The sequence below is a fragment of the Pan troglodytes genome, chromosome 9 (genome assembly GCF_028858775.2).
Source record: "Pan troglodytes isolate AG18354 chromosome 9, NHGRI_mPanTro3-v2.0_pri, whole genome shotgun sequence".
NCBI lineage: Eukaryota > Metazoa > Chordata > Mammalia > Primates > Hominidae > Pan > Pan troglodytes.
Window position 1 is genome coordinate 126,044,608 of NC_072407.2, and position 26,030 is coordinate 126,070,637.

At 38.7% G+C, this 26,030-nt stretch overlaps 2 protein-coding genes across 4 annotated transcripts in view; one reads left to right on the forward strand and one right to left on the reverse strand.

Annotated features, from left to right (window-relative positions):
* Positions 1–279: 279 nt before the first annotated feature.
* Positions 280–1,210, reverse strand: LOC112204794 (olfactory receptor 10N1-like). Its single transcript, XM_024347519.1, is given in 3 exon segments — positions 280–407; positions 410–682; positions 685–1,210. Coding segments are annotated over 3 exon segments (927 nt in total).
* Positions 1,211–10,484: 9,274 nt separating this feature from the next.
* The window catches only part of VWA5A (von Willebrand factor A domain containing 5A), a 31,569-nt gene continuing 16,023 nt past the window's right edge, over positions 10,485–26,030 (forward strand). Inside the window, exons 1-11 of one of the 3 annotated variants that reach the window (XM_001137734.7) lie at positions 10,541–10,672; positions 11,755–11,869; positions 13,024–13,081; positions 13,200–13,402; positions 13,693–13,915; positions 14,037–14,212; positions 14,479–14,593; positions 18,465–18,634; positions 18,869–18,957; positions 19,163–19,307; positions 19,742–19,821. In XM_001137734.7, coding sequence (XP_001137734.5) covers positions 13,039–13,081; positions 13,200–13,402; positions 13,693–13,915; positions 14,037–14,212; positions 14,479–14,593; positions 18,465–18,634; positions 18,869–18,957; positions 19,163–19,307; positions 19,742–19,821 — 1,244 coding nt within the window. In that variant the 5' untranslated portion in view covers positions 10,541–10,672; positions 11,755–11,869; positions 13,024–13,038. Of the gene's footprint in view, positions 10,673–11,677; positions 11,870–13,023; positions 13,082–13,199; positions 13,403–13,692; positions 13,916–14,036; positions 14,213–14,478; positions 14,594–18,464; positions 18,635–18,868; positions 18,958–19,162; positions 19,308–19,741; positions 19,822–26,030 lie in introns of those variants that run through there. The other 2 variants (XM_508834.8, XM_063784594.1) reach the window with 2 other exon arrangements.

Consider the following 26,030-nt stretch of genomic DNA (forward strand, 5'->3'; position numbering starts at 1 on the left):
GAAATTCTTATAGGCAGAAAAGGGGAACAATTATATTTTAATTGGAGCAAAAAGTAAGGTAAAATTGAATGTTGATTTGGACAGAGAGGAACTATTGAAGGGTGCTTCTTGGACTGCTACAGATCCTCTTTATCCTCAACCAGGAAATATTGGCTACCTATTATAGGGACAAAAAATCTATCTCCAAGTGCTTGCTATGCCCTTTGGATTCCTTATCCAGAACTAAGAGACAAAGAATAATGTTAATTGTGACATTTATTCCCAATAATAACTCATAATTTATTCACAAACAGTAAGTAAAACATTTCGGAATACTCTTTTCAGGGACCTTTTCACTTCCTTGTTCCTTAAGGAATAGATTAACGAGTTCAGCATGGGTGAGACAACATTATTTAATATTTGCACCTGGCACCAAGCAAGGGGTTGGGTGTGGACTTCAGATAGATGACGATTACAGGTCCATAGGCACAGAGGATTGCAACAAGGTGAGCACTGCAGGTGGAGAAGGCTTTCTGCCTGCCCTCTGATGAGCGGATTCTCAAGATGGCAATCCCAATGCGAGTGTAGCAGACACAGACACTGATCAAAAGTGTTAAAGCCAGAAAGCCAACATTTATGGAACCCACCCTCTGGGCCAGGGCACTGTCAGTACAAGCCAGGGGTAAAACAGCAGGAATGTCAAGAAGAAGTAGTCCACCTGATTGGGGCCACAGTAGGACAACTGAAAGGTAAAGGAGGTCAGAATGGTGGCGTGAAGACAACCCACCAAGCCGGCTACCACGACCAAGCCGACACAGACTCTAGGCTTCATGATGAGCATATATCTCAGTGGGTGACGTATGGCAACAAAGCGATCATAAGACATCACAGAATAGAGGCAGCCTTCAGCAGAACCCAGCAAGTAATAGAAGAAGAGCTGTGAAGCACATCCCTTAAAAGAAATGACTGGGCTCTGGCCAGAGAGATACAATAGCATCTTGGGACATGTTACAGATGGGAACAATATGTCAAAAGTAGACAGGAGTCCCAAGAAGAAATACATAGGAGTGTGAAGGGTAGAGGAAGAAACAATCGCTATAAGGATGAGTAAATTTCCAAGTAGGGTGAAGAGGTAGATGAATGAGAAGACAGCACAGAGTACAGCCTCCAGTCCCTCTGTCTGAGGTATTCCCCATAGAATGAATTCATTCAGCAATGTGTGATTCCTCATGTTCATGGAAGGGTAGTCTGGGTTTTCACAAAATGTGTGAAAATATGAATGTGGAGGCTAATTGGGATAAACACAATACCAATACATTCATTGGCACCAATTTTTGTTTAAACATTAAGTTGATGTTGAAATTAAGAATTAGAAATTATTCCAAAGACATTTAGGGATTAGTAAAGCATGCATAGGCCTTCATATCTTCAGACATATTCCTTCATGAATATAGACACAAAACAAAATGAAACATTAATACGGTGAAATGTTGGATGGGCTAAGAGAACAAAGAATATAATTAATGTCCACAACCAATTATACAATAATGAATGCCCTAGAAAGACCAACTTGCAAGTCAGATCCTCCTGATTCCTCTTCAGAATATTTCTACAGTTACTCAAAGATGTGATCAGATGCCCTAATTATTCACCAAAAGTCAATTTGGTCATTGACACGTCTAATAAGAATGATGGATTGAGATACAATGCAGTGAGCATTAAGATTTGGGTTGTATTAATATCATTCTAATTATAGATAAACTTTATTTTTGGCATGTTCTTATTTGGAAATATTCATTTGTCTGAAAAGAAACTAACAGTGACTAATTTGGTTATTACTCTGGGGTTTTAAATTGCTTAGAGATTAGCAGCTGAGATGTATTATTATATCCTAGTTTTAGGTTTTAGTGAAGTAGTATCGTATATAAAGATGCAGATATGAAACATTTAATCTTTGCTAACAATTGGAATTTTTGAATCCTTAGAATAATGAAACTAAAATATTTCAATTCTGAAGCTTTTTGTGTGTTTTTATCTTTAAAATTTTTTTTATTATTTTGTTGTGTAAGAGCACTTAACATGAGAAGTACTCTCTTACCAGATTTTCAGTATAGAATACAATATTATTATTAACAATATAGGGACAATATTGTACAGCAGATCTCTAGACTCATCTTGCATTAATAAAACTTTAGAGCCATTGATTAGTAACCCCGTCTCCCTCTCTTCCCTGCCCATGACAACCATCATTTTGCGCACAGCTTCTATGAATTTGACTGTTTTATTTTAAGGGAAAGAGGTAACTGTATAGGCTGAGAACATGTAACTGCCGCTGGGGTATGACAATGCTTGAATACAAAGGCTCTTGTGAATCATCCAAGAAGGATGTTTTCGTTTTCAGTTTTTACTTTTTTGATATATATATTTTTGATATTCCCAAATATGAAAACAAATAATTGCCCTTATCTCTACTTACAATTCCTGGTCAATTTCTCTGATCCTCTTTATAAGTAATAGTTATTGATTGATAATTTTAGCCTCTAAAAATATGGAAGTGGTAAGATAGATGAATATCATCCATATATACACAGGAAGTACTGAAGGAATTGAGTTCAGGTTCTGTTAGACTTCCAGATCCCTGAGAGTAGTAGCTATAATTTGTCATTGAATCTGCAGCATGTGTCAAAGTGCTTCTGAATAGCTGGAATTTAAATATTTGTTAGAGGAATGAATGAATGAAAAGTTGGAAATTAATTTATGGATATTATCTGACTGTGAGTTCTATGAAGAGACCATGTTTATTCTTGCTCATCATTGTATCACCAGGATTTAAGAAGTAGCAGCACCCAGTAAGTGTGTTTATTTTGATCAAATTTTTGAATGCTCTAGAATTATTCCTTTGGTCCTTCAACTATTTTAAGTCTTTTTTCTTAACCCCAGCAAAAAATGGTTGTAGTCGGCCTACTTTTGGCTTCAGATACATGCCTAATAAAAGGAATTTAGATATTCATTGAAATGTAGAGTATCTAATTGCTGAACTAGGAGAGATAGGATGAGGATGAATATCTTCAAAATTGCTGTAACTCATAATTACCTCTTGCTGGAGGAGAGTTAAGGAAGGCAAATGGACCTTTCTGAAGAGAAGGAAAAGAACAAAATTATGATTAGTGGAAAGTTCTGTCACAGCAACAACTAAAGAATGTGAAAAGGAGTTATTGTAAACAATATCTTAAATAGGACAAAATTATTCACACAACCTTAGGTACCAGATTTAGATCCTATGTCTTAGATCATGTGATAATCAAATCTGGAAAAGTGTTATCACAACATATTAATGAAATTGATGCAATCTATAATTGTCTTCAGGCATCAAGTCTATAGAGATTCTGTTTATTGTATTGGGTTCTTTGAATTTTGGGGTCCTTTGGGGTTTCTTGTTGGGGGAAAGCTAGTATTCTTCATTCCCCTCCACTACCCCACCTCCTTACCCCAGGATCCTTTTGTCTTCTTCCTCTGGGGGATCATCTGGATCTGAAATCAGTTTGTATGTGTGCCTTAGTTGTTGAAGAACAAGTGCATGGCCACTGGGTGGCCTCCATGATCTGGATTAGTCATCTCTTCACATAGGTATCTTGGGAGGTTTCTGAACAATTTCAGTTAGGCTCAATGAACAGAGGACAAATAGAGTTAACTGCTATGTAGTTATTTTAACGCATTCGTAGAAAAAGATGTTTAATAACTCAGCACAGAAAAGTGGAGTGTAATATGTGACTTTTAAACTAAGAAAATCTAGAGGATAAATGGAAAAACTAGTTTGATGTTAGAAATCAAGATCAAGTCAATGGGAAAATATTGCCAAAACGTGGGATGTTCTTATAGTTGTGCTTGGTATATAGTGAGTATCCACTAATGTTTGTTTTTGATTAACTGAGATAATACTTACCTCACAGAATTGTGTAAGGATTACATATGATGATATTCCTGATATAACCTTGAAAAAGATAGAGAATTCTATTGTTCTCTGCTTGGATGAGAGGAGCCAATAAGGCAATGTTGATAAGGAAAGACAAAGATTTTAAGCCAGGCAGATTTTGTTTTACATCTAGGCTCTTGCTTACTAATTCTGTGACTCTGCTATGACTTCCATTTGCTTATCTCCAAAATAAGGATGGTATTACATTCTAAGGGTTGTTTGGTAGACTGAATGGGATAATGTCATACAAGGCATCTAATAGGGTGTCTGATATATTTCAGATGCCCAGCAACTTTTACTTAGTCCTTTACTCTGACAAGGGTAAAAATATTCTTGTAATGTATTGACTTAATATCAGCATGAGTATAGCTAAGGCTAAGTAACTCACAGTTTGGGGAAGTGTTTAGAAAATACCCCTGAGCACTGATGGAGGTCTCCTCTGAATTATATTGAGGTGCAAAAATAATATATGTGATAGAGGAGATTGGAAACCATGGCTTAAGTGCCTCCTGCATCCTCCACACCCACAAGCAGGAACCCCTCCCAATCGTTCAAAAATGAATTATGCTAATACATGGTATCAGTGATAGACAAAGTGAAATGTGAGTTACTCAGCTGTTGACACGAAAGCAGTACAATATAAACATGACTTTCTGTAAGATAAAAATTCAAAGAAAAGGAGATCTATGAGAAATAGCTCATGAAAACGATACCATTTCAGGTTGAGATTTTATTAACCATGACTTTAAGAAATTTCTGTCCTTATAACTTCAAATATTATTTTTTAAAATTTTAAATATTTAAGTTCCTCACCATTTCTAGACCCACAAGCAGACAGGTTCACAGCCATCAAAGAAATGAGGAACTGAGAATGATAATTTAAATAGTAATTTAGGGTTGCAACCATAATAGAAATAAATATAGCTTTCCTAGAAGATTCTATTCAAATCCAAACATTTGTCTAGAAAAGAGACATCATAGAATATTAAAAAGAACTTAAATCAGAGGTTTAAAGATTCAAGCTCAAGTTCTGCTATTTGGTGGTGTGACTATGGGCCAGTAATTTATATTCTCTGAGCCTCGGCTTCCCATCATTACAGAAGCAGAAAGTATTCCTTGCACCAGTAGCCTAAACCTTAACTAGGCAGCTAAAAATTATCATTCAAACTAGGACACTTTAAGAGCAAAGGGGAGCATGATTAATAATTAAGGTGGGACAATAAGGGTAAAATAGGACAGTTCTTTGTGTTTCACCCACCTGTATTTTGATATCTACACTATAATTGTGCTTCTTGAATATGTGGAATGTTCTTATAATTGTGCTTGGTTTATACTAAGCACCCACTGATGTTACTATTAACTGAGATATTTATCTTACAGAATCGCTGTAAAGATTAAATATGGTGATGTTCATGAAAGAGTTTGATACCTAATAAGATGTTATATAATAGTTCATTATTATTATATTTACTGTGGGGAGTCCATATAATATATATAAATAATGAATATGTAATATTCATTATTATTATATTTACTATGGGGAGTCCCATGCTAAAGAAGATTGGAAAACTCTTTAGCATGGGGACTCCCCATAGTACATATAATAATAATGAAAATGATAGTCAATGTCTTAAGCCTGAATGATATCACTAGGAGAGATTGGTGTAGTCAAGACAAAATAGTACTGGAGGCCAAACATTGAGAAATACTACATTTTAGGAAAAGGAGAAGGAAAGGGAGTCATTTAAGAAGAAATGTACATATCCTTCAGAGAATTAGGAAGAGAACCAGAAGAATGTCTGTTATATATATATTTGTCTGCTAAAGATTATTTATTTTCTCCATGTCAAGGAATATATCCAACTAAATTTTAATTCTAAGCAACTCTGTGGGGCTTGGAATGTGATGGATGCTGAATTCATTAGTAACAACAAAAGGAAAAGAATCAAGAAATACTTTCCTAAATGCTGTATGAGAAGGTGAGTGGAGGAAAAGACTCTGGCTGCCATATAGAATGAGAAAGAAGCACTTCACGGTGATTTCTTCCAACAATTCTTGCTACTCAGGTCTTTGGAGTGAGGAAAACAAGTAAAAATTAAGGAAGTTGAGGAGAAGCTCTGAATACTTACGTAGTCACAAGGATCACGACCAGCTCAATTAAGGAACACAAATGTTTTTAACCCTTCTTTTGTCTTCAGTTTCTTCTATAGAGTATGGGGCTCTCCAACCCAAACATCTCATTTCTCAGCGTGCCAAGGAGTTGGGTTTGAGTTCTCTAGTTGCAGACCCCAAACGGCTTTTTCTTTTTCATTCAGAACCATACAGAAGATATTATACATCTGATGGCTGCCCTATGGCCTAGAATGACTTCCTCAGAGTTAGCGAAAGTGAAAATATCCCCTACCTTTGTGGAATTTTAAATGGTCTCATAGTCCCTTGGAGCCTCATCTATGATCTATTCTGAGACAGGGAGCAGGAGCCCTCTGAGCACAGGGATCAATTAAATGGCAGATACTGGAAGAGTTTAGGAGTTAGCAAACAGGATGCAGTAATCACGATACCCTTTAAAGGAACTGGGAATCAAAGAGCTGTGGATCCCTCCTGACCACCCTATTTTTCTGGTTTGGGTAGATATCTCATCAGTCTCTTTTGTTCTGTGTAGACTTCAGGGATTTGGCCTGCCAAATCTGTAATTTTTCCAGTTTCTACCCATCCCTGTACCTCTTATGGCTGTGGAAGAAATTATAACATAATGAATAGAATACTCACTTTGGAGCCAGAAGGTTCTGAGTGCTAAGAACAAGTTTGTTTCTCATTAGCTATATGTCCTTGAGCAGGTACCTGGTGCTCTTTGAGCCTTCACACTGTGTTGTGTAAAATGGAGTTATGATAGTATTTCACAGGGTGATTGTGAGTGTTTAGATAATGCTCGTAAACTTTCTGACATATTGTGTACCCATGAGATTTATATTTCTTGAAATTGGATTAACAAAGATTTCTCACCTCTTTAATTTCATTGTTAGAATCCTTCCTTTTGCTTTTCCCCCCGCTTGCTCTTTTCCTCTTTTCCTTCCCAATTTTAAGATGAGGGTTTTTTAAAAACAATGTTTGGTGGTTTTGTTTTGTTTGTTTTAACGATGAGTAATTAAAACCAAAAGATGGTGAGCAGAAAAAACTACCAAACCAAAACTAAAATAATGTTGCCAGACTTAGAAAAAGTATAAGAAATCTCAGAATCCTTTTTATGAAAGTAGCCTTTCTATGTGGAAATCTAAGTGGCATGTAGTTTTCCAGATTCTCAAAATTCCGCTGGCCAACCCAACAAAAGGAAAGTGGAACTAACATTTAGAGAATGCCAACTTGTGACATATGCCTTAAAACTTATTTCATTTAATGATTACAACATACATATAGACTAGGTATTATCAGTTCATTCTACAAATGATGACATGGACTCGGAGTAGTTAAATTGCTTTCTCACAATGATACAACTATTAAGAACTAGAGGTAGGACTCAAGCCCCAGACTGAATCTAAAGCTCATAGACTTAATTATGTGACAGAGCCAAGTAGATCCTGATAAATTAGAACCTGGTTTCTTGTTTTCTCTACAATTTTCCGAACCTCTGGATGAGCAATATATGTTCTTTACAAGCCCTCATAGATTTTTAGACACTTGAGCTGCATCCTGCCTATCCCCTTTGGCATTTGTCTAGGCTTTGGGTTTGTCAGGAGCATATTTGCTTGTAATCGATGAAAATTGTTACTTTTAAGCAATGGTCACTCTCATCCAAGAAATTTCTGACAAAGTACTAAGTGATTTGTGATCACAGACATTATTCCTGTCTGTAATTAATGTAGTTTGACATACTATGTAAAACACTTAGCACTGGTTTCAAATAGGAACTCAATATATAGTACTATGCATATTTTTAAATTCACTCTATCTATCCATTCATTTATGATAAGTTTCTGCTGAGCCCAGGTTGTCTGTGATATCTTCAAACACTTAATTTCCAAGTTATCAGTGATCATATGAAAATTATACCTATTAATTATAATTGTTATCACCAATATGTAATAAATGCTTATAAGATTTGTGCACATGTCTGAGCATTTGTTATTTGATCTTTTGAAATCTATTCTCCAGTATCTATAGTGGATTGCAATCACAAGACCTAAGCGTATATACAACCACTGGGATTTGTGTGTATTTATTCATTAAACAAATAACTTCTGCATTTTAAAAACTTACTTTCTTAAAGATTTACAATTTTAAGAGCACATAAAGGGCTCAAGCATGATAAAAACAGCAGGAAGTTTTAGACGAATTGCTGTGGAAACATCAGAGGAGAGAGAACAAGCAGAACTGGACACTTAAAACTCCATGATGATAGAGAACATTGAAGAAAGAGAATAACAGAAATGAGACAATGACCGAAACAACTTATTGAAAGCCTGTTCTGAACCAATGCTAAGCACTCTAGGACAAACATCCTTTTTATTTCAGGAAGGGAAATGGCTCTCAGAAGAACTGAAGAAAAATAAGTAGCAAATAAGTAGCAAATAAGTCGATTATGATAAACATAATCGACACACAGCGGCATAATTCAGGGCACATGTGTTACAGTGGTGGGTGCTAAAATAAATTGGATATTGTTCTCATAATATGCAGATTTCTATTTCCATTATAAGCAAATGTGCTTTTCATATTCTGAAGAAGATAGTTTCCTTAAAAGTCTACTTTTTAATTAATCATAATCAAATGTATTAGGGTAAGATAAGGACCCAAAGAGCTGTTATAAACCATGGAGAAATTTGTTACTTTATCCTGTAAAATTCTGTGATGATACAGTGGCTTGCTCTATGAGAGTCTCAGGGGCTCAGGATCTTTCTGTCTTGTTGCTTCTCCATTTTTAGGGGAAATGCTCTAGGCTTTATGATCTAGTCTTTATGGTTCAAGCTGGTTCAGTTACCTGCATTCACACCAATGAGCAGGAAGAGGGTAAAGTGAATGGGAAGCCATCCTCTTTTCTTTGAAAGGGCATGACATGGTGTTGCACTTATTTCTTGTACCCTATGGGCCAGAGCTTAGTTACAAGGCCACACCAGCTTTAAGGGAGGCTGGACAATGTTTTTATTCTGAATGGTCATAGACATTGTGAAACTTGGGGTTCCTGTTAGTATAAAAAAGAAGGTGAGAATCAACCTTGAGGAATGCCTGGCAACACTAAGACAGACTTTTAAGTGAAGATACCTCATCTATATCGGTTTAATTGTGTATATTGTGCTAGGTTATGGGAATTTTCACATAGTTGTCTTTTCAACAACCAGCATCTTCTGTGTGTTTCCTGATTCAGTGCCCTCTAACCACGCTGCATGCCTGGTCTGTGGCAGACTTTTAGTGCTAAGCTCTAAGCCCAGAAGGATCAGATGATGAACTCTGCCCACATTTCCAGCTCCTCCCTTTTGTTGCTCAGATGTTTCGGCCAATGGAAAGAAGGCACAGTCACAAGGAACAATACCAGACATGATTTCTCTCCAGAGAAAAGGATAATTTCCTCTCATAATTAGTTCAGTACATGTAAAAAACATGGTTGTAGGGCCTAGTACTGATAAAATAGAATTTGTGCTTATATTATGCTTTACTATATATGCATATATTACATGCATGTAACTGTATATACAGGCATGGGTGTACATATATACACATATATACATCTATGCATGCACATCCATGTATATAAATGTGTATGTGGGTGTATATATATATATATGTATATAAATGTGTGTGTGTGTGTGTGTGTATATATATATATATATAAAACTTTTATAGCCACTAAGATTCATTAGATCTCACAAAAACAATCAGTGGAGGTTTGTCATTATCCCCGTTTCAGATGAGAGAACAAATAACTTGGGGAGAGTAAAATATCCACAAAAAATACATCACAGAGACCAAAATCAAGCTGTGTTTTCCGTATGTATCATGTATTCTTTATCCTATAGATTCTCAACAGCAATATGACACTTTAAGTCCCAGATTTAATGGGTTGTTTTGAAATAGAGAAGCCATGGGGACCTTGATCGCTTCTAATGTCCTTTAGCCAGGTAAATGAGCATAGACATTCTCAGTTACTTACATCGTTAACCCAAACATTTGGTTTCAGGATCCCATAAGCGACCCATGACAGGAAGACTTGGGCTTCCCTGGCTAGAGCTTCTCTCATTAGAGCAGATGTGTGTGCCTTGCACTATCTCCTTATCTTTCCCCGTGCTGTAGGGGAGGGGCAACTTGGGGGAAAATGACTCACATTAGAGATAAGGTGTCAATGATATAATCTCCATAAAGCTTTGATTAACAGGGCCCAGGACACAGTAAGCCTTTGGCAATTAAGCTTTTACAAAAATATGCAGTTTTTAATGTCATTGTTGTTGTTCCTGTTGCAGCATTTTCCCTTGCCCTCTTTGCCTGTTCTCTGATTGTTCCTTAGCAAAGAGCAAAGAAAAAAACCAAACGTTCCAAAGTCGAAGACTTTTCCTTTGATACAAACAAGCGAAAGTTCGATTATTTGTTTAATAATTTTCCGTTGATCCCTTAGTCTTGTAGTCGCTACTTTATAACCGGTCCCTAGAAGGGGGCAGTTCTTTCCGGAAATTATGACTGCAGCTGTTTTCACTCCGCTGTGACTCAGAGCGCTCCGGACTGCAGGAGAGGAAGGTAGGGGACCAAGCTACCGGTGCAGGGCCTGGATCCAACCCCTGCTCTGGAAGACTGAGAGCTCCACATTCTAGCTCCCTTTCCCCAGTCCCCAAATTTGTAGGGGCTCCTTGAATTGCACGCCCCGTTGGTGGAGGATTTCATCCTGATGTATGATCCCCAGGAAGGGTCCTGCAAGTTTGGCAGTTTAGGGGAATCTTTTGGAGGTTGAAGGAAGGATTTAGCCATCTCCTAATCTCAAGGCCCTTCTTCCTACTTTCCTTCTCTTTTACTTTACTTTTTTTCCCGCTTTCTTTCTTTGATATAGACAATTGATGTTTTCTCAGTTTCAGGATAGTGTAAGCTGAGGAAATAAGGCTGTAAGCCTCATCTACTCCAATCAGTTGCAGCCCCTAAGCCCTTCTCTATAGAAATGTAAGAGACCGACGCAGTCTCTTCTGTAAATGCGTGGACATTGGAAATCTAGGACGAATGGAAAGGTTAAATCAATCTCTGATTTTATCCAAGCCCCACTTCTTACCCCAAATCTCCTCCTTGTCTGGTTCCGAGTTCTCCACTTCACCCCTGCCACAGGCCGCAGGGGTGTGTGTGGCCGGTGGTGCCACCCAGCTCCCCTCCCTCCCTCCTAGCTGCTGAGCGGCTGGTGCTGGGACTCTGCATTCCTGAAGCAGCTACCTGGCTAGGCCGGAAGCCTTGTATTCTCCCAGCTGCCTCAGATTCATGGCTTTCAGCTTGGTGGCCAGTCTCTACCTAAGCCTTGCAAGTTGCCTTTCTGAAGTGCCATCCTGAGAGACAGAACTAATTCTGACCCAAACTAATTTTGTTTGTACTGGAAAGAGTGGGGGGCAAGGGTGCAGAATAGCAAGTTTTCCTCAACGGAGGATTTGTTCTGAGCTTAGAATCAGGAAGCGAAGGCTATTTCCTTGTAGGGGTGCCCTTTGCGTCTCTCTCTTTTACTCAAGCCAACCTTGGTGAGTATTGCCCAGCCTGAGAGCTTCTCTTTCAGCTGTTTTACTCCTGTGTGAGTCTCCTGCTTTAGGCTCTCTGCTTAATGTGTTATTAGAAATTCTTCCCTCCCCCAGCCCAGCCTGTTCTACCAGAGAACTTGCCCAGGTCAGAGGTCTGCGTAGAAGCCCTTTTCTGAGCATCCTCTCCTCTCCTCACACCTGCCACTGTCCTCTGCGTTGCTGTCGAATTGTGAGTCATTTTGCCACACTCAGTTTTTATCCAATTTCTCAAAATAAAAACAGATATGGAATGAAAAGCCTGATTTATTGGTGCTGTTTAGTGGGGGTGCAAAGGTAGGCTATGTGCATATATAATATTTAAATATATTAGAATATCTTGGATGGATACAAACAAATATACTCGTATCTTTTAATTTTGGGTCCCAAAAGAAAAGCCACAAGGTAAATGGCCTGTGGCAGGAGTCCATCTTGGATCACACAGCTTCTCACGTGCAGCGCGTCTCTGAATGCCATGATCCAAAGTGAATGGTGGCAGAGGTTTATTGATTAACAGTAACAACAATAATAGGGACGATAGTGATGTCTGTCATCATTGATTAAATGCCTCCTATGGCCCATGTGCTATTGTAGGGACTTCACATGTATTAATTCATTTACGATGTGTGGATATTATAATACTCATTTTGGAAAGAAAATACTGAGGCTCAGAGGGATTAGTGACACCTACTCCATATGCCCAAGGAGTGGTGAATTAAATACACTTTTGAGAAAGTGGAATTGGTGTTTGAACCAGCCTCAGGGTGTTTCAGAGATTTCCTGTTTAGTAGATACCAGTGAATCTTACACCTTCCCCACCTGGGACTTCCATTTAAAAGGAGCCTTATGATTGAAATCTTTGTCTCCTTTTTTTTTATTTTTTTTATTTATTTTATTTTATTTTATTTTTTTTTGAGACGGAGTCTCGCTCTGTCGCCCAGGCTGGAGTGCAGTGGCGCGATCTCGGCTCACTGCAAGCTCCGCCTCCCGGGTTCACGCCATTCTCCTGCCTCAGCCTCCCGAGTAGCTGGGACTACAGGCGCCCGCTACCACGCCCGGCTAATTTTTTTTTTTTGTATTTTTAGTAGAGACGGGGTTTCACCGTGTTAGCCAGGATGGTCTCGATCTCCTGACCTCGTGATCCACCCGCCTCGGCCTCCCAAAGTGCTGGGATTACAGGCGTGAGCCACCGCGCCCGGCCCTCCTTTTTTCTTAAAGGTTCCAACTTCCTAACTCCAACGTTAACCCTTTGAATGTATTCTTATGCCAGAGAAAGGCACATAAAGTACTGGTGTTTGAACAGATAACTTCCAACATGTCTCTGTTTGTGATATGTCTTTTCTGCAGAAATCTTGCATCACCATGGTGCACTTCTGTGGCCTACTCACCCTCCAACGGGAGCCAGGTAAGCCTAATTTGTGACTCTTACTTGCCATTGAATCTTTGGCACCTATCACAAGGCTTGATCTACAAGGAGGCAATCTATTGAAGCTTGATGAACTTGAACTCTGGTCTATCTCCAGTGCCGCTGAAGAGTATCTCTGTGAGCGTGAACATTTACGAGTTTGTGGCTGGTGTGTCTGCAACTTTGAACTACGAGAATGAGGAGAAAGTTCCTTTGGAGGCCTTCTTTGTGTTCCCCATGGATGAAGACTCTGCTGTTTACAGCTTTGAGGCCTTGGTGGATGGGAAGAAAATTGTAGCAGAATTACAAGACAAGATGAAGGTAGTAGAGATTACCTCCTCCCTTCTTATTTCCTTAATGCATACTCTTTATGATCTCTGCTAAATGTACCTTCACAAAACATGCTGATGTTGAAAGCTCTTTCTTCCACTCTTTTCTAACTGCCATTTTTCTAAAATCATTTGGGGGAAGAAATCAATCAGAGGCATTCAGAGTATAGCTGTGATTAGACAAGACCAATCACACAGTCGCTCTGCACTGCTCGTCTCTTTTTCAGCCATGTCACCTTGGATGTTCCCTTTCTTTCCCATCCCTCGCCCTGTGCTTCTCAGGCCCGCACCAACTATGAGAAAGCCATCTCCCAGGGCCACCAGGCCTTCTTATTGGAGGGGGACAGCAGCTCCAGGGATGTCTTCTCTTGCAATGTGGGTAACCTCCAACCTGGGTCGAAGGCGGCAGTCACCCTGAAGTATGTGCAGGAGCTGCCTCTGGAAGCAGATGGGGCTCTGCGCTTTGTGCTCCCAGCTGTCCTGAATCCTAGATACCAGTTCTCTGGTGAGTACCTCTCCCCTTTGAATTCTAGTGGTGGGTGACATAAATGGGGAAATTTTCTTAAGGTTGAGAGTGTCATAAAAAGTGTTGGCAAGGAAAACAGAACTAAGGTCATCTTTTATAGGGTCGTCTAAGGACAGTTGCCTTAATGTGAAGACTCCTATAGTCCCTGTGGAGGACCTGCCCTACACACTCAGCATGGTCGCCACCATAGATTCCCAGCATGGCATTGAGAAGGTCCAATCCAACTGCCCCTTGAGTCCTACCGAGTACCTAGGAGAGGACAAGACTTCTGCTCAGGTAGTTAATGAGAGAATACTGCTATTGTCAGTACCTCTGTTGCTTGAGTCTTGACTTGGTCCCCACCCAGTTCTTCCCAAATGGTAACCCAGAGGGGGTCCCACATGCTCCTTGCATATCGTCATTTAATCTCCAGAGCCTTCTCTCCAGCCTCACCTCTGTTCCTAGTCATGCTGTCTTATGGAGGAGGACTGCGCCCTAACCTCAGCCCCAAGAAGCAAGAAGTTATGATTCTAATGTGGCTCCTTTACCTGTCCTCCACGCAGGTTTCCCTGGCTGCTGGACACAAGTTTGATCGGGACGTGGAACTCCTGATTTACTACAGTGAGGTGCATACCCCCAGCGTGGTTTTGGAGATGGGGATGCCTAACATGAAGCCAGGTATTTTCTTTCTTCCTTTGTAGTCATCCCCTAAGGGGCAACTCCCTGTCTTGGAATTACTGTCAAATTACTCTCTTTTCTTTCCTTCCCTCCAGGGGTGGTTAATACATGTGAAACACTGAAATAGTTTACACTGTGTCATGCAAAAATGGTTAGGTTTAATGACTGTCATGTGATATGTCTTGTAGGCAAATTTAAGTAGATCAGTAGATAATTGGGCAAAAGCCAGGAACAGATAATTTACAAGAGAAAACATGGCCAGTTTATAAACATGTGGCAATGATCAGTCTTGACAGACATCCAAATAATCATGTGACATTTTCACCTTTCAAATTATCAACGATTTCCAAATCTGATGCCTCATGCTTTAAAAGGTTTTCTTAAGGTTGTGAGTGCGCTAAAAAGTGAACTAACCTTTTGAGGATAAATTTGGCCATATGTGTTAAATCAATGTTAACTTTGGTAATTTCACTTTTAGAAATCTTGCCTAAGGAAATAAATCCATATATAAGTAAAAATATGCACTGAGATGTCCCCCACCATTTTAATAATATCGAGTATTAGTAAGCAATCAAAATGTCTCTTATTGGCTAAATTTGCTATGCTAGGTATACTTCATGAGTTAATATGCAGCTACTAAAAGAGTGTATATTGACAGATTGAAGTAATTGGACAAATGACCTCCAAAGAATGTTACGTAAAAGAAAAGTAAGTTATAGACAGATTACCACTATAAAATACTCTGTGCTTTAGGAAAAACATTTTAAAACACAGGAAGAATGCAAGTAGTCATTGTGATTAGATTGACTAAGTTTAATTCTTAATTAAGAAAGTTCTTAATTTCTTTTTTATCTAATACATAATTTCTATTGATTGATTCATCACAGCTACATGCAGTCTCAACTGAAGTTTTTTTCTCTTTTCGAGATATAATATATGTAACAAAATTGACCATTTTAACTGTTTTTAAGTGTACAGTTCTGTGGTCTTCAGGACATTCACCTTGTACAACCATCACCACCCTTCATCTCCAAAACTTTTTTGTTTTGCCCTAGCTTCTTAATTTCTAAGACTAAGTTTAGCTTCTTAATAACTTTAGTTTCTTAGTTTCTTTTAATGTTTATTACTTTTGAAATTTTCCTTAATGTATATGCACTCTTTCTTGGAATTTAAATTGGTATAACGCATGTCAGTTTGCTGTGTTCTTGGGGCCTTCCTGGGCTGCCATGCTTCTGAGTTTCAATGACACAGGACAGGAGTGCTATTGCCACTTCTGAAGCATTTACACATGGTGGAATGGACATGTCCTTGGTGACAATCATATTCAAAGTGGGACGGCTTGGGTTAGGCTCTTGTTTTTACAATTATAGCTGTTGTCAAGAAAATTCCCTGTAGTTGTTTTTCTACGGAGTACCCTACTCTCTCATTGTTAATGTTTGCTTCCAAAGTAGCTTCATACTTGAGCTCACAAATTGAACTTTTTAGTTTTCCCTCACTTGTTCAACCACTCTTCCTCAGGGCAAGCTCTCCATGCTAAGGTCATTCAAGGGGCTCCCAGCTTCCACCAGATTTGCTGTAACCATCTCCTCTTCCACGAAGCTCCATGCTCTGTCTTTGTATGTTAGTTATCTGCTTTTTCCTTTCCTTATGGTGACTATTTCCTTGGGTGTCCATGAAATATTCCCATAACAGTGACCTACTTGTCAGTTAAGATTATTTCAAAGGACTATTTTCACCAGAGAAAGTTCCATAATGTTGGATCTCAAAAGGTAAGGATTGAGATCTCAGTCCCTGTTTTTCTAAGAAGTTCCCCTGGCCCCTATGCAGATTTTCTCATCTAGTCCCCATGACCAGCTCTGAAGGCCAAGGGGGGACATCAGGGACGGTCTTTACAGTCTTGTGAATCCCTTCCAGCAGGACTGCTCAAGTCTTGCTTCCCAGGTCATATATTTAGTCAAGATGACTTGCTGTTCTCATCCACACAAGGAAGCGAATGACAGCTTTAAGCAGCAGCTTGTCTCACTGAAACCGTTCAGAGTTCTGCCAAATGAAACCTACAGATATATGACAAAAACACAGTATGTTATTTGTTTTACAGACTTAGAACAGATGTACTTACGATATTAAGAACATGTTTTTCTAAAATTAAATTTATAATTTAATTTAAAAATTGTATAAAAATAAAATTTACAAATAATTTTATAATATTGGTTATTATGGGTTTAATCTGAGTTGAGCCCTAAACTGAGTTCCTTAAGTACATTATATTACTTAACTCTTACAATCAAGCTTGTTCAACTCATGGTCTGTGGGCTGCATGTGGCCCAGGACAGCTTTGAATGCAGACCAACACAAATTTGTAAACTTTCTTAAAACATTATGAAATTATTTTGTGATTTTTTTTTTTAGCTCATCAGCTATTGTTAGTGTTAATGTATTTTATGTGTGGCCCAAGACAATTCTTCTTCTTATATGACCCTGGGAAGCCAAAAGATTGGATACCCCGGCTTAAAATAATCTTGACGTAGGTGTTACTACCTTGACTTTTCAGAGGAAGACATGAGGCTAGCAAGCAGAGGAGCTAAAGTTTGAAATGCCTCATTTGAAAACAAAGAAGCTGAGACTCATGGAGGTGAAAATAATTTGAGCCAGGCTAAAATTATAGTAGATAATCCACATATAACGCTTACAATTCATCTGGCATTGTTGTAAACAGGTTGAATATGTTACCCCATATCATACTCATGCCACCCTTTCTGACTCCTCAATATAGCACCAGCTCCATTTAAACCAGCTGTCTCTGAGAATGGAAAGGAACCTTGCTCGTCACAAAAGCTCCTCCTCCATCGTATATCCAGACATCTGGATTGTGTAAATGTTATTTTTTGAACTAGTGTCCTATCATATATTTGATGGGCAACACCCATCTTATTTAGAAGCCAGTTTGGTGCCTGGCATATCCTATGGAGAAGAAATTAAACTGAGCCAGATTCTATTGTCATACCAAATCCCAGGACTACTGAGAATATAAACCTATGATCCTGGAACTGCTTCTTAAAAATGGGATAAAGGAATTTAATTATATAGCCTCTTATATTTTCTGTAAAGCTGGAGTTAACCTAGCCATTCTCATTGCATCTCTATCTCAATACTAGCATTTCAATTCCTGTATCAGCCCTCACTTGCTTCTAAAAATAGTCACAGCTGTGGCTTTGACAACATGGCCAGATAGACTGGGCTCCTGTGGTCACCCCCACACCATTGTTTGGATGATGATAATAGAATCCAACATGTGTCTCAGTGTTTCCCTTTCTTCTGGGGACTATCAGCGAGTTATTCACACCCAAAGCAGACAGACTTACCTTGGTGGGTATAATACTTATACTCTCAACACTTGTAAATTGTCAACCTAAAAATTGTCCATGTGAGTATCACTTTTTTCAAAGCTGTAATTAAAGACTTAAGGCCCATGTGATACATTTCCCATTTATTTGATTTGAAGAAAAGGTTTGATTCTGCAGATAAACTTGTCTGATTCTTTTGGCAAATGCTGGAACATTTTAACCTAATGTATTTCATTCATTTGCCTAGCTGCCAGGAAACTAGTAATCAGTGACAATGTTTTAACTATTGCTTGTGTCTGCTAACTTCTATCCTCTTTCTTCTCTTTCATATCTGTTCTGTTTTTGTCTGTCTTATATGTTTATAACTCACCTTGACCCCATTGCAAGCAGTTATGGTACATGAATCATCACAGTGTTTTAGATTTGAGTTCTCCTAGCTCTTAATTGAATTCACTACCATTGATTCTTAGGTACTAGGATTCTTGAGTTCCTTTTTGTCTTACAGTGGCTTTATCCTTTCTGAACAGGTCATTTGATGGGAGATCCATCTGCAATGGTGAGTTTCTATCCAAATATCCCAGAAGATCAACCATCAAATACCTGTGGAGAGTTTATCTTCCTCATGGACCGCTCGGGAAGTATGCAGAGCCCCATGAGTAGCCAGGACACATCTCAGCTGCGAATACAGGCAGCCAAGGTAAAGCTAGTTTCTTTCCTCTTCTGGGTCACATGCTCAAGTGAGGATGAATCTGAGGGGTTAAATAAGGGTCTGTCTGGAACCTGAGAGAGCAGCATGACCACCCTGAGGCTAGCCTTGGAATGTAAGAAGGCACAAGGTGGGGGATGGCCCACATCCTCAAGAGTCGATTGACAGGGCCCATGTGTTTTGGCGAGCCTCTCACTCTGTCTCTTCATACTCTCTTACCTTCAGGAAACACTGATTTTGCTGCTGAAGAGTTTACCTATAGGCTGTTATTTCAACATCTATGGATTTGGTTCTTCCTATGAGGCATGCTTTCCGTAAGTTTCTGGAAAGACAATAGGGAGTACAAAACGAGACTTTAAAGAAAGGGACTAAATTGTTAAAGGGGTTACTGCGGAGTTGACTTTGGCACTGGGGGTTTCGGATAAGACTCTCTTTTAATGGGGGTTTCTCAATTCAGGGACTCTATACTGGGCAAGGTTAAGTAACCCTCATGTAACTGGGTGTGTTTGTTTTTCTCAGGGAGAGTGTGAAGTACACTCAGCAAACAATGGAGGAGGCTCTGGGGAGAGTGAAGCTTATGCAGGCCGACCTAGGGGGCACTGAAATCTTGGCACCACTCCAGAACATTTACAGGGGACCCTCCATCCCAGGCCACCCCCTACAGGTAAGAAGTGGAACAGAGCTAACAGAAGAGACAGGAAGTGTGAAATCTCTAAGAATCTATGCCCCTGAGCTTCATGCAGTATGTTGAAATATAGTTTGCAATTCACAGTCTTCTATCATATAGTAAACAGAAAAAAAAAAAAGATGATGCATTTGTCTTCTTCCTTAACTCCATGCGGTGGACACTGGAAGGCCTTTTATGGAGTGCCACAATAACTGAGATGCAGCTAGGAGGGGAGGTGCTAAAAATTCCCAGGGTTCTGAACAGATCATGTGAGAATGTGGTGCCAGCGACTGAAACATTAGGGATTTCATGCCTCTTTGAAGAGGCACCAGAGCCTCTGCAATGAAATAGGTGGATTTTTCAAGGGCAAATTCTGGTTTCTTAAAATGAACTTGACAAAGACCTGATGAACATTTTCTTTCTTTGTATAGCTTTTTGTCTTTACAGATGGAGAAGTTACAGGCACGTTTAGTGTAATTAAAGAAGTTAGGATCAACAGACAGAAACACAGGTAGGAAGAAAATGTGATTTCTGGGTGATTGGTGCTAAGTAGTGACACACAGACTCTAGTGCTACATGATGCCGGTGTTGACCTTCCTTGAAGAGGACCAAATGATTTCAGAATTTAGTTTTAGCAGCTGAAAATTTATTTCTCCCTGTAAACATTAAAAACAGTTTTCCAAATAACATCAACAACACAGCAAAACCATTGTTTCTTATTCTTTCTAAACTACAACGGACACAAGAATTGAATAGTAAGATGTTAATTTTTTTTACTATAAACATTTTTAGAGAAGTAAAACATGCTGAAAACTACACAAATTATAAGTATACAACTGGACAAATTATCACAGTGAATGCACTGTGTGATCACCACATAGGTAAAAACTGGAATGGTAGTAGGCCTCTCCATCTGTACCCTTTTCCATCATGTCCTATTCCCTGTCACTACACACTAAAACTTTCCTGACTTACAATACCATGGGTTATTTGTGCTTGTTTTTGAATGAAAATAAATAAGTTATACAGTATGCTTTTGTTTCTGTGTATATTGTTTCTTTCCTTTCAGCAGTGTGTTGAGAGATTCATATATATTTTGAGTATAGCCATAGTTCATTTTCATTGATGTATAGTATTCCACAAAATGACTATGCCATAATTTATATATTGATTTTAATGCTGTTGGACTTCGATTTGGCTGTTAAAAATGATGCTGCTGTGAACAGTTTTGTATTCTTGTACATGTATTGTTTTGCACACACGTGTATATGCGTACATACCTATTTATATACGTAGATTTTTCTCTGAGTAGTCAGAGTTGTGGAGTTTCTAGGGAATGCCAAACATTTTTCCAAATGATTGTACTAATTTAATTCATTAAATTGTAGGAGTGTTCCAATCGCCTAATTTCCTATCCAAAACATGATATTGTTTGTCTTTAAATTTTAGTTTTGTGTGTGTGTCGTGGCATCTTATGGTTTTGTTTTGTTTTTTCTTGAGATGGAGTCTTGCTCTTTCGCCCAGGCTGGACTGCAGTGGCGCTATCTCGGCTCCCTGCAACCTCCGCCTCCTGGGTTCACGCCATTCTCCCGCCTCAGCCTCCCAAGCAGCTGGGACTGCAGGTGCCCGCCACCGCGCCCAGCTAATTTTTTTGTATGTTTAGTAGAGATGGGGTTTCACCGTGTTAGCCAGGATGGTCTCGATCTCCTGACCTCTTGATCTGCCCGCCTCGGCCTCTCAAAGTGCTGGGATTACAGGCGTGAGCCACCGCGCCTGGCCCCTTATTATGGTTTTAACTTAACATTTTCCTGCTGATGAATGAAGTTTAGCACCACTTCATATTTACCCGCCAGTTGGATGTCCTCTTTTGTGATGTGCTTTTAAGTCTTTTTCCTGTTACTTATTTATTTCTATTAGATTGATTTTCTTATTGATCTATATAGTTCATTCTGTAGTCTGGATACAAGCTCTTTGTTGACTGTATGTTCTAGAAATACTCTATAGTTTGCTCTTAGCTTCAAAATGTATTTGAGTAATAGTTGTTAATTTTAATGTAGTTCGATATTTTTCAGTCTTTTCCTTTATGGTTAGTGTTAGAATTCTGTGTCCTGTTAAAAAGTCTTTCCCTATCCAAAGTTTCATATTTTTGTAATGTGGATATCAAATTGACCCTATTCCATTTATGGAAAAGTTTGTCCTTTTCTCAGTAATGCACAGTGTCATCTCTGTCATCAATAAGCACCTGTATACATGTACATTGTTTCTGGATCCTCTGTTCCATTGCATTGATCTATTCATCTAGACGTGTGCTAGAACTACACCATATAAATTAGTACAGGTTCATGATAAATCTTGATTTCCAATAGTGATAAGTCCTCAATTTTGTTCATTTCATAACCAAGACTGTCTTGATTACACTTGACTCTTAGTATTTGTATTTTAGCATTAGCTTGTCAGTTTTTACCAAAAAAGGAAACCTATTGGTATATTGGCTGGAACTGCATTGACTAGATCTATTTAAGCAGGACTTACTATTTACTATATTGAGCATTCCAGTCTATTTACATAGTATATCCTTTTATTTACTTTGGTCTTTTCTGATTTCTCGAAGTGTTTGTTTCCAACATTTTATTAAGAAACCTTAAACATATAGAGATCTTGCAAAAATACAACAATGGGGGCTGGCCGCAGTGATTCAAGTCCTGTAATCCCAGCACTTTGGGAGGCCGAGGCAGGCAGACCACGAGGTCAGGAGTTTGAGACCAACCTGGCCAACATGGTGAAACCCTGTCTCTACTAAAAATACAAAAATTAGCCAGGGCAGGGTAGTGTGTGCCTGTAATCCCAGCTATCAGGAGGCTGAAGCAGGAGAATTGCTTGAACCCGGGAGGCAGAGGTTGCAGTGAGCCGAGATCACACCGCTGCACTCCAGGCTGGGTGACAGAGCAAGAATCCGTCTTGAAAAAAAAAAAAAAAAGAACAATGGACACCATATACCCTTCACCCGGTTCTACCAGTTGTCAACATTTTACCACATTTGTTTCAGCTATGTTTTTTGTCTGAAATATTTGAGGGCAAATATTTGAGGGCACTCATCTTCTATGAACAAGAACATTCTGCTACATCACAATACAACTATTAAATTCAAGACATTTAAAGTTGAGATAACACAATCTAAATGCAGGCCATATTTGTCAATTTTTCTTTATGTTCTTTTTATTAAGTTCTGGGATGCATGTGCAGAATATGCAGGTTTGTTACATAGGTATACATGTGCCATGGTGGTTTGCTGCACCCATCAACCCATCATCTGCATTAGATATTTCTAATTCTATCCCTCCCCTAGCCCCCCACCCCCTGACAGGCCCCAGTGAGTGATGTTCCCCTCTATGTGTCCATGTGTTCTCATTGTTCAACTCCCACATATAAGTGAGAACATGCAGTGTTTGGTTTTCTGTTCCTGTGTTAGTTTGCTGAGAATGATGGTTTCCAACTTCATCCGTGTCCCTGCAAAGGACATGAACTCATCCTTTTTTATGGCTGCATAGTATTCCATGGTGCATATGTGCCACATTTTCTTTATTCAGTCTACCATTGATGGGCATTTGGGTTGGTTCCAAGTCTTTACTATTGTGACAGTGCTGCAATAAACATATGTGTGCATGTGTCTTTATAGTAGAATGATTTATAATCATTTGGGTATATATCCAGTAATGGGATTGCTGGGTCAAATGATATTTCTGGTTCTAGATCCTTGAGGTATCCCCACACTGTCTTCCACAATGGTTGAACTAATTTACACTCCCACAAACAGTGTAAAAGGTTTCCTATTTCTCCACATCCTCTCCAGCATCTGTTGTTTTCTGACTTTTTAATGATCACCATTTTAACTGGCGTGAGATGGTATCTCGTTGTGGTTTTGATTTGCATTTCTCTAATGACCAGTGATGAGGAGCTTTTTTTCATGTTTGTTGGCCACATAAATGTCTTCTTTTGGAAAGTGTCTGTTCATATCCTCTGCCCACTTTTTGATGGGGTTGTTTGTTTTTTTCTTGTAAATTTGTAAGTTCTTTGTAGATTCTGGACATTAACCCTTTGTAAGATGGATAGATTGCAAAAATTTTCTCCCATTTTGTAGGTTCCCTGTTCACTGTAATGATAGTTTCTTTTGCTGTGCAGAAGTTCTTTCGTTTAGTTAGATCCCATTTGTCAATTTTGACTTTTGTTGCCATTGCTTTTGGTGTTTTAGTCATGAAGTATTTGCCCATGCCTATGTCCTGAATGGTATTGCCTAGGTTTTCTTCTAGGGTTTTTATGGTTTTAGGTCTTATGTTTAAGTCTTTAATCCATCTTGAGTTAATTTTTGTAAAAGGTTTAAGGAAGGGATCCAGTTTCAGTTGTCTGCATATGGCTAGCTGGTTTTCCCAACACCATTTATTAAATAGGAAATCCTTTCTCCATTACTTGTTTTTGTCAGGTTTGTCAAAGATTAGATGGTTGTAGATGTGTGTCATTATTTCTGAGGCCTCTGTTCTGTACCATTGGTCTATATATCTGTTTTGGTACCAGTACCATGCCGTTTTGGTTACTGTAGCCTTGTAGTATAGTTTGAAGCCAGGTAGTGTGATGCCTCCAGCTTTATTCTTTTTGCTTAGGATTGTCTTGGCTATATGGGCTCTTTTTTGGTTCCATATGAAATTTAAAGTAGTTTTTTCTAATTCTGTGAAGAAAGTCAATGGTAGCTTGATGGCAGTATGGCCATTTTCACAATATTGATTCTTCCTATCCATGAGCATGGAATGTTTTTCTATTTGTTTGTGTCCTCTCTTATTTCCTTGAATGGTGGTTTTTAGTTCTCCTTGAAGAGGTCCTTCACATCCGTTGTAAGTTGTATTCATAGGTATTTCATTCCTTTGTAGCAATTGTAAACGGGAGTTCTCTCATCATTTGGCTCTCTGTTTGTCTATTATTGGTGTATAGGAATGTTTGTATTTTTGCACATTGATTTTCTATCCTAAGACTTTACTAAAGTTGCTTATCAGCTTAAACAGATTTTGGGCTGAGACGATAAGGTTTTCTAAATAGACAATAATGTCATCTGCAAACAGAGAGAATTTGACTTCCTCTCTTCCTATTTGAATACCCTTTATTTCTTTCTCTTACCTGATTGCCCTGGCCAGAACTTCCAATTCTATGTTGAATAGGAGTGGTGAGAGAGGGCATCCTTGTCTTGTGCCCATTTTCAAAGGGAATGCTTCCAGCTTTTGCCAATTCAGTGTGATATTGGCTGTGGGTTTGTCATAAATAGCTCTTATTATTTTGAGATATGTTCCATCAATACATAGTTTATTGAGAGTTCTTAGCACAAAGCGGTGTTGAATTTTATCGAGGGCCTTTTCTGCATCTATTGAGATAATCATGTGGGTTTTGTCATTGGTTCTGTTTATGTGATGGTTACATTTATTGATTTGCATATGTTGAACTAGCCTTGCCTCCCAGGGATGAAGCTGACTCGATCATGGTGGATAAGCTTTTTGATGTGCTGCTGGATTCGGTTTGCTAGTATTTTATTGAGGATTTTCACATCCATGTTCATCACGGATATTGGCCTTAAATTTTCTTTTTTTGTTGTGTCTCAGCCAGGTTTTGGTATTAAGATGGTGCTGGCTTCATAAAATGAGTTAGGGAGGATTCCCTCTTTTTCTTTTGTTTGGAATAGTTTCAGGAGGAAAGGTACCAGCTCCTCTTTGTACCTCTGGTAGAATTCAGCTGTGAATCCTCCTGGTCCTGGGCTTCTTTTGGTTGGTAGACTATTAATTACTGCCTCAATTTCGGAACTTGTTATTGATCTATTCAGGGATTCGACTTCTTCCTGGTTTAGTCTTGGGGTGGGGGGTGTATGTGTCCAGGAATTTATCCATTTCTTCTAGATTTTCTAGTTTATTTGCATACAGCTGTTTATAGTATTCTGTGATGGTAGTTTGTATTTCTGTGGGATCAGTGGTGATACTCCCTTTATCACTTTTATTGTGTCTATTTGATTCTTCTCTCTTTTCTTCTTTATTAGTCTGGATAGCAGTCTATTTTGTTAATCTTTTCAAAAAACCAGCTCCTGGATTCATTGATTTTTTGAAGGGTTTTTTCGTTTCTATCTCCTTCAGTTCTGCCCTGATCTTAGTTATTTCTTTTCTTCTGCTAGCTTTTGAATGTGTTTGCTCTTGCTTCTCTAGTTCTATTTAATTGTGATGTTAGGGTGTCGATTTTAGATCTTTCCTGCTTTGTTCTGTGGGCATTTAGTGCTATAAATTTCCCTTTAAACAGTGCTTTAGCTGTGTCCCAGAAATTTGGTGCATTGTGTCTTTGTTCTCATTAGTTTCAAAGAACTTATTTATTTCTGCCTTAACTTTGTTATTTACCCAGTGGTCATTCAGGAGCAGTTGTTCAGTTTCCATGTAGTTGTGTGGTTTTGAATGACTTTCTTAATCCTGAGTTCTAATTTGATTGCACCGTGGTCTGAGAGACAGTTTGTTATGATTTCCATTATTTTGCATTTGCTGAGGAGTGTTTTACTTCCAATTATATGGTCAATTTTAGAGTAAGTGTGATGTGGTGCTGAGAAGAATGTATATTCTGTTGATTAGGGTCAGAGAGTTCTGTGGATGTCTATTAGGTTCACTTGGTCCAGAGCTGAGTTCAAGTCCTGAATATATTTGTTAGTTT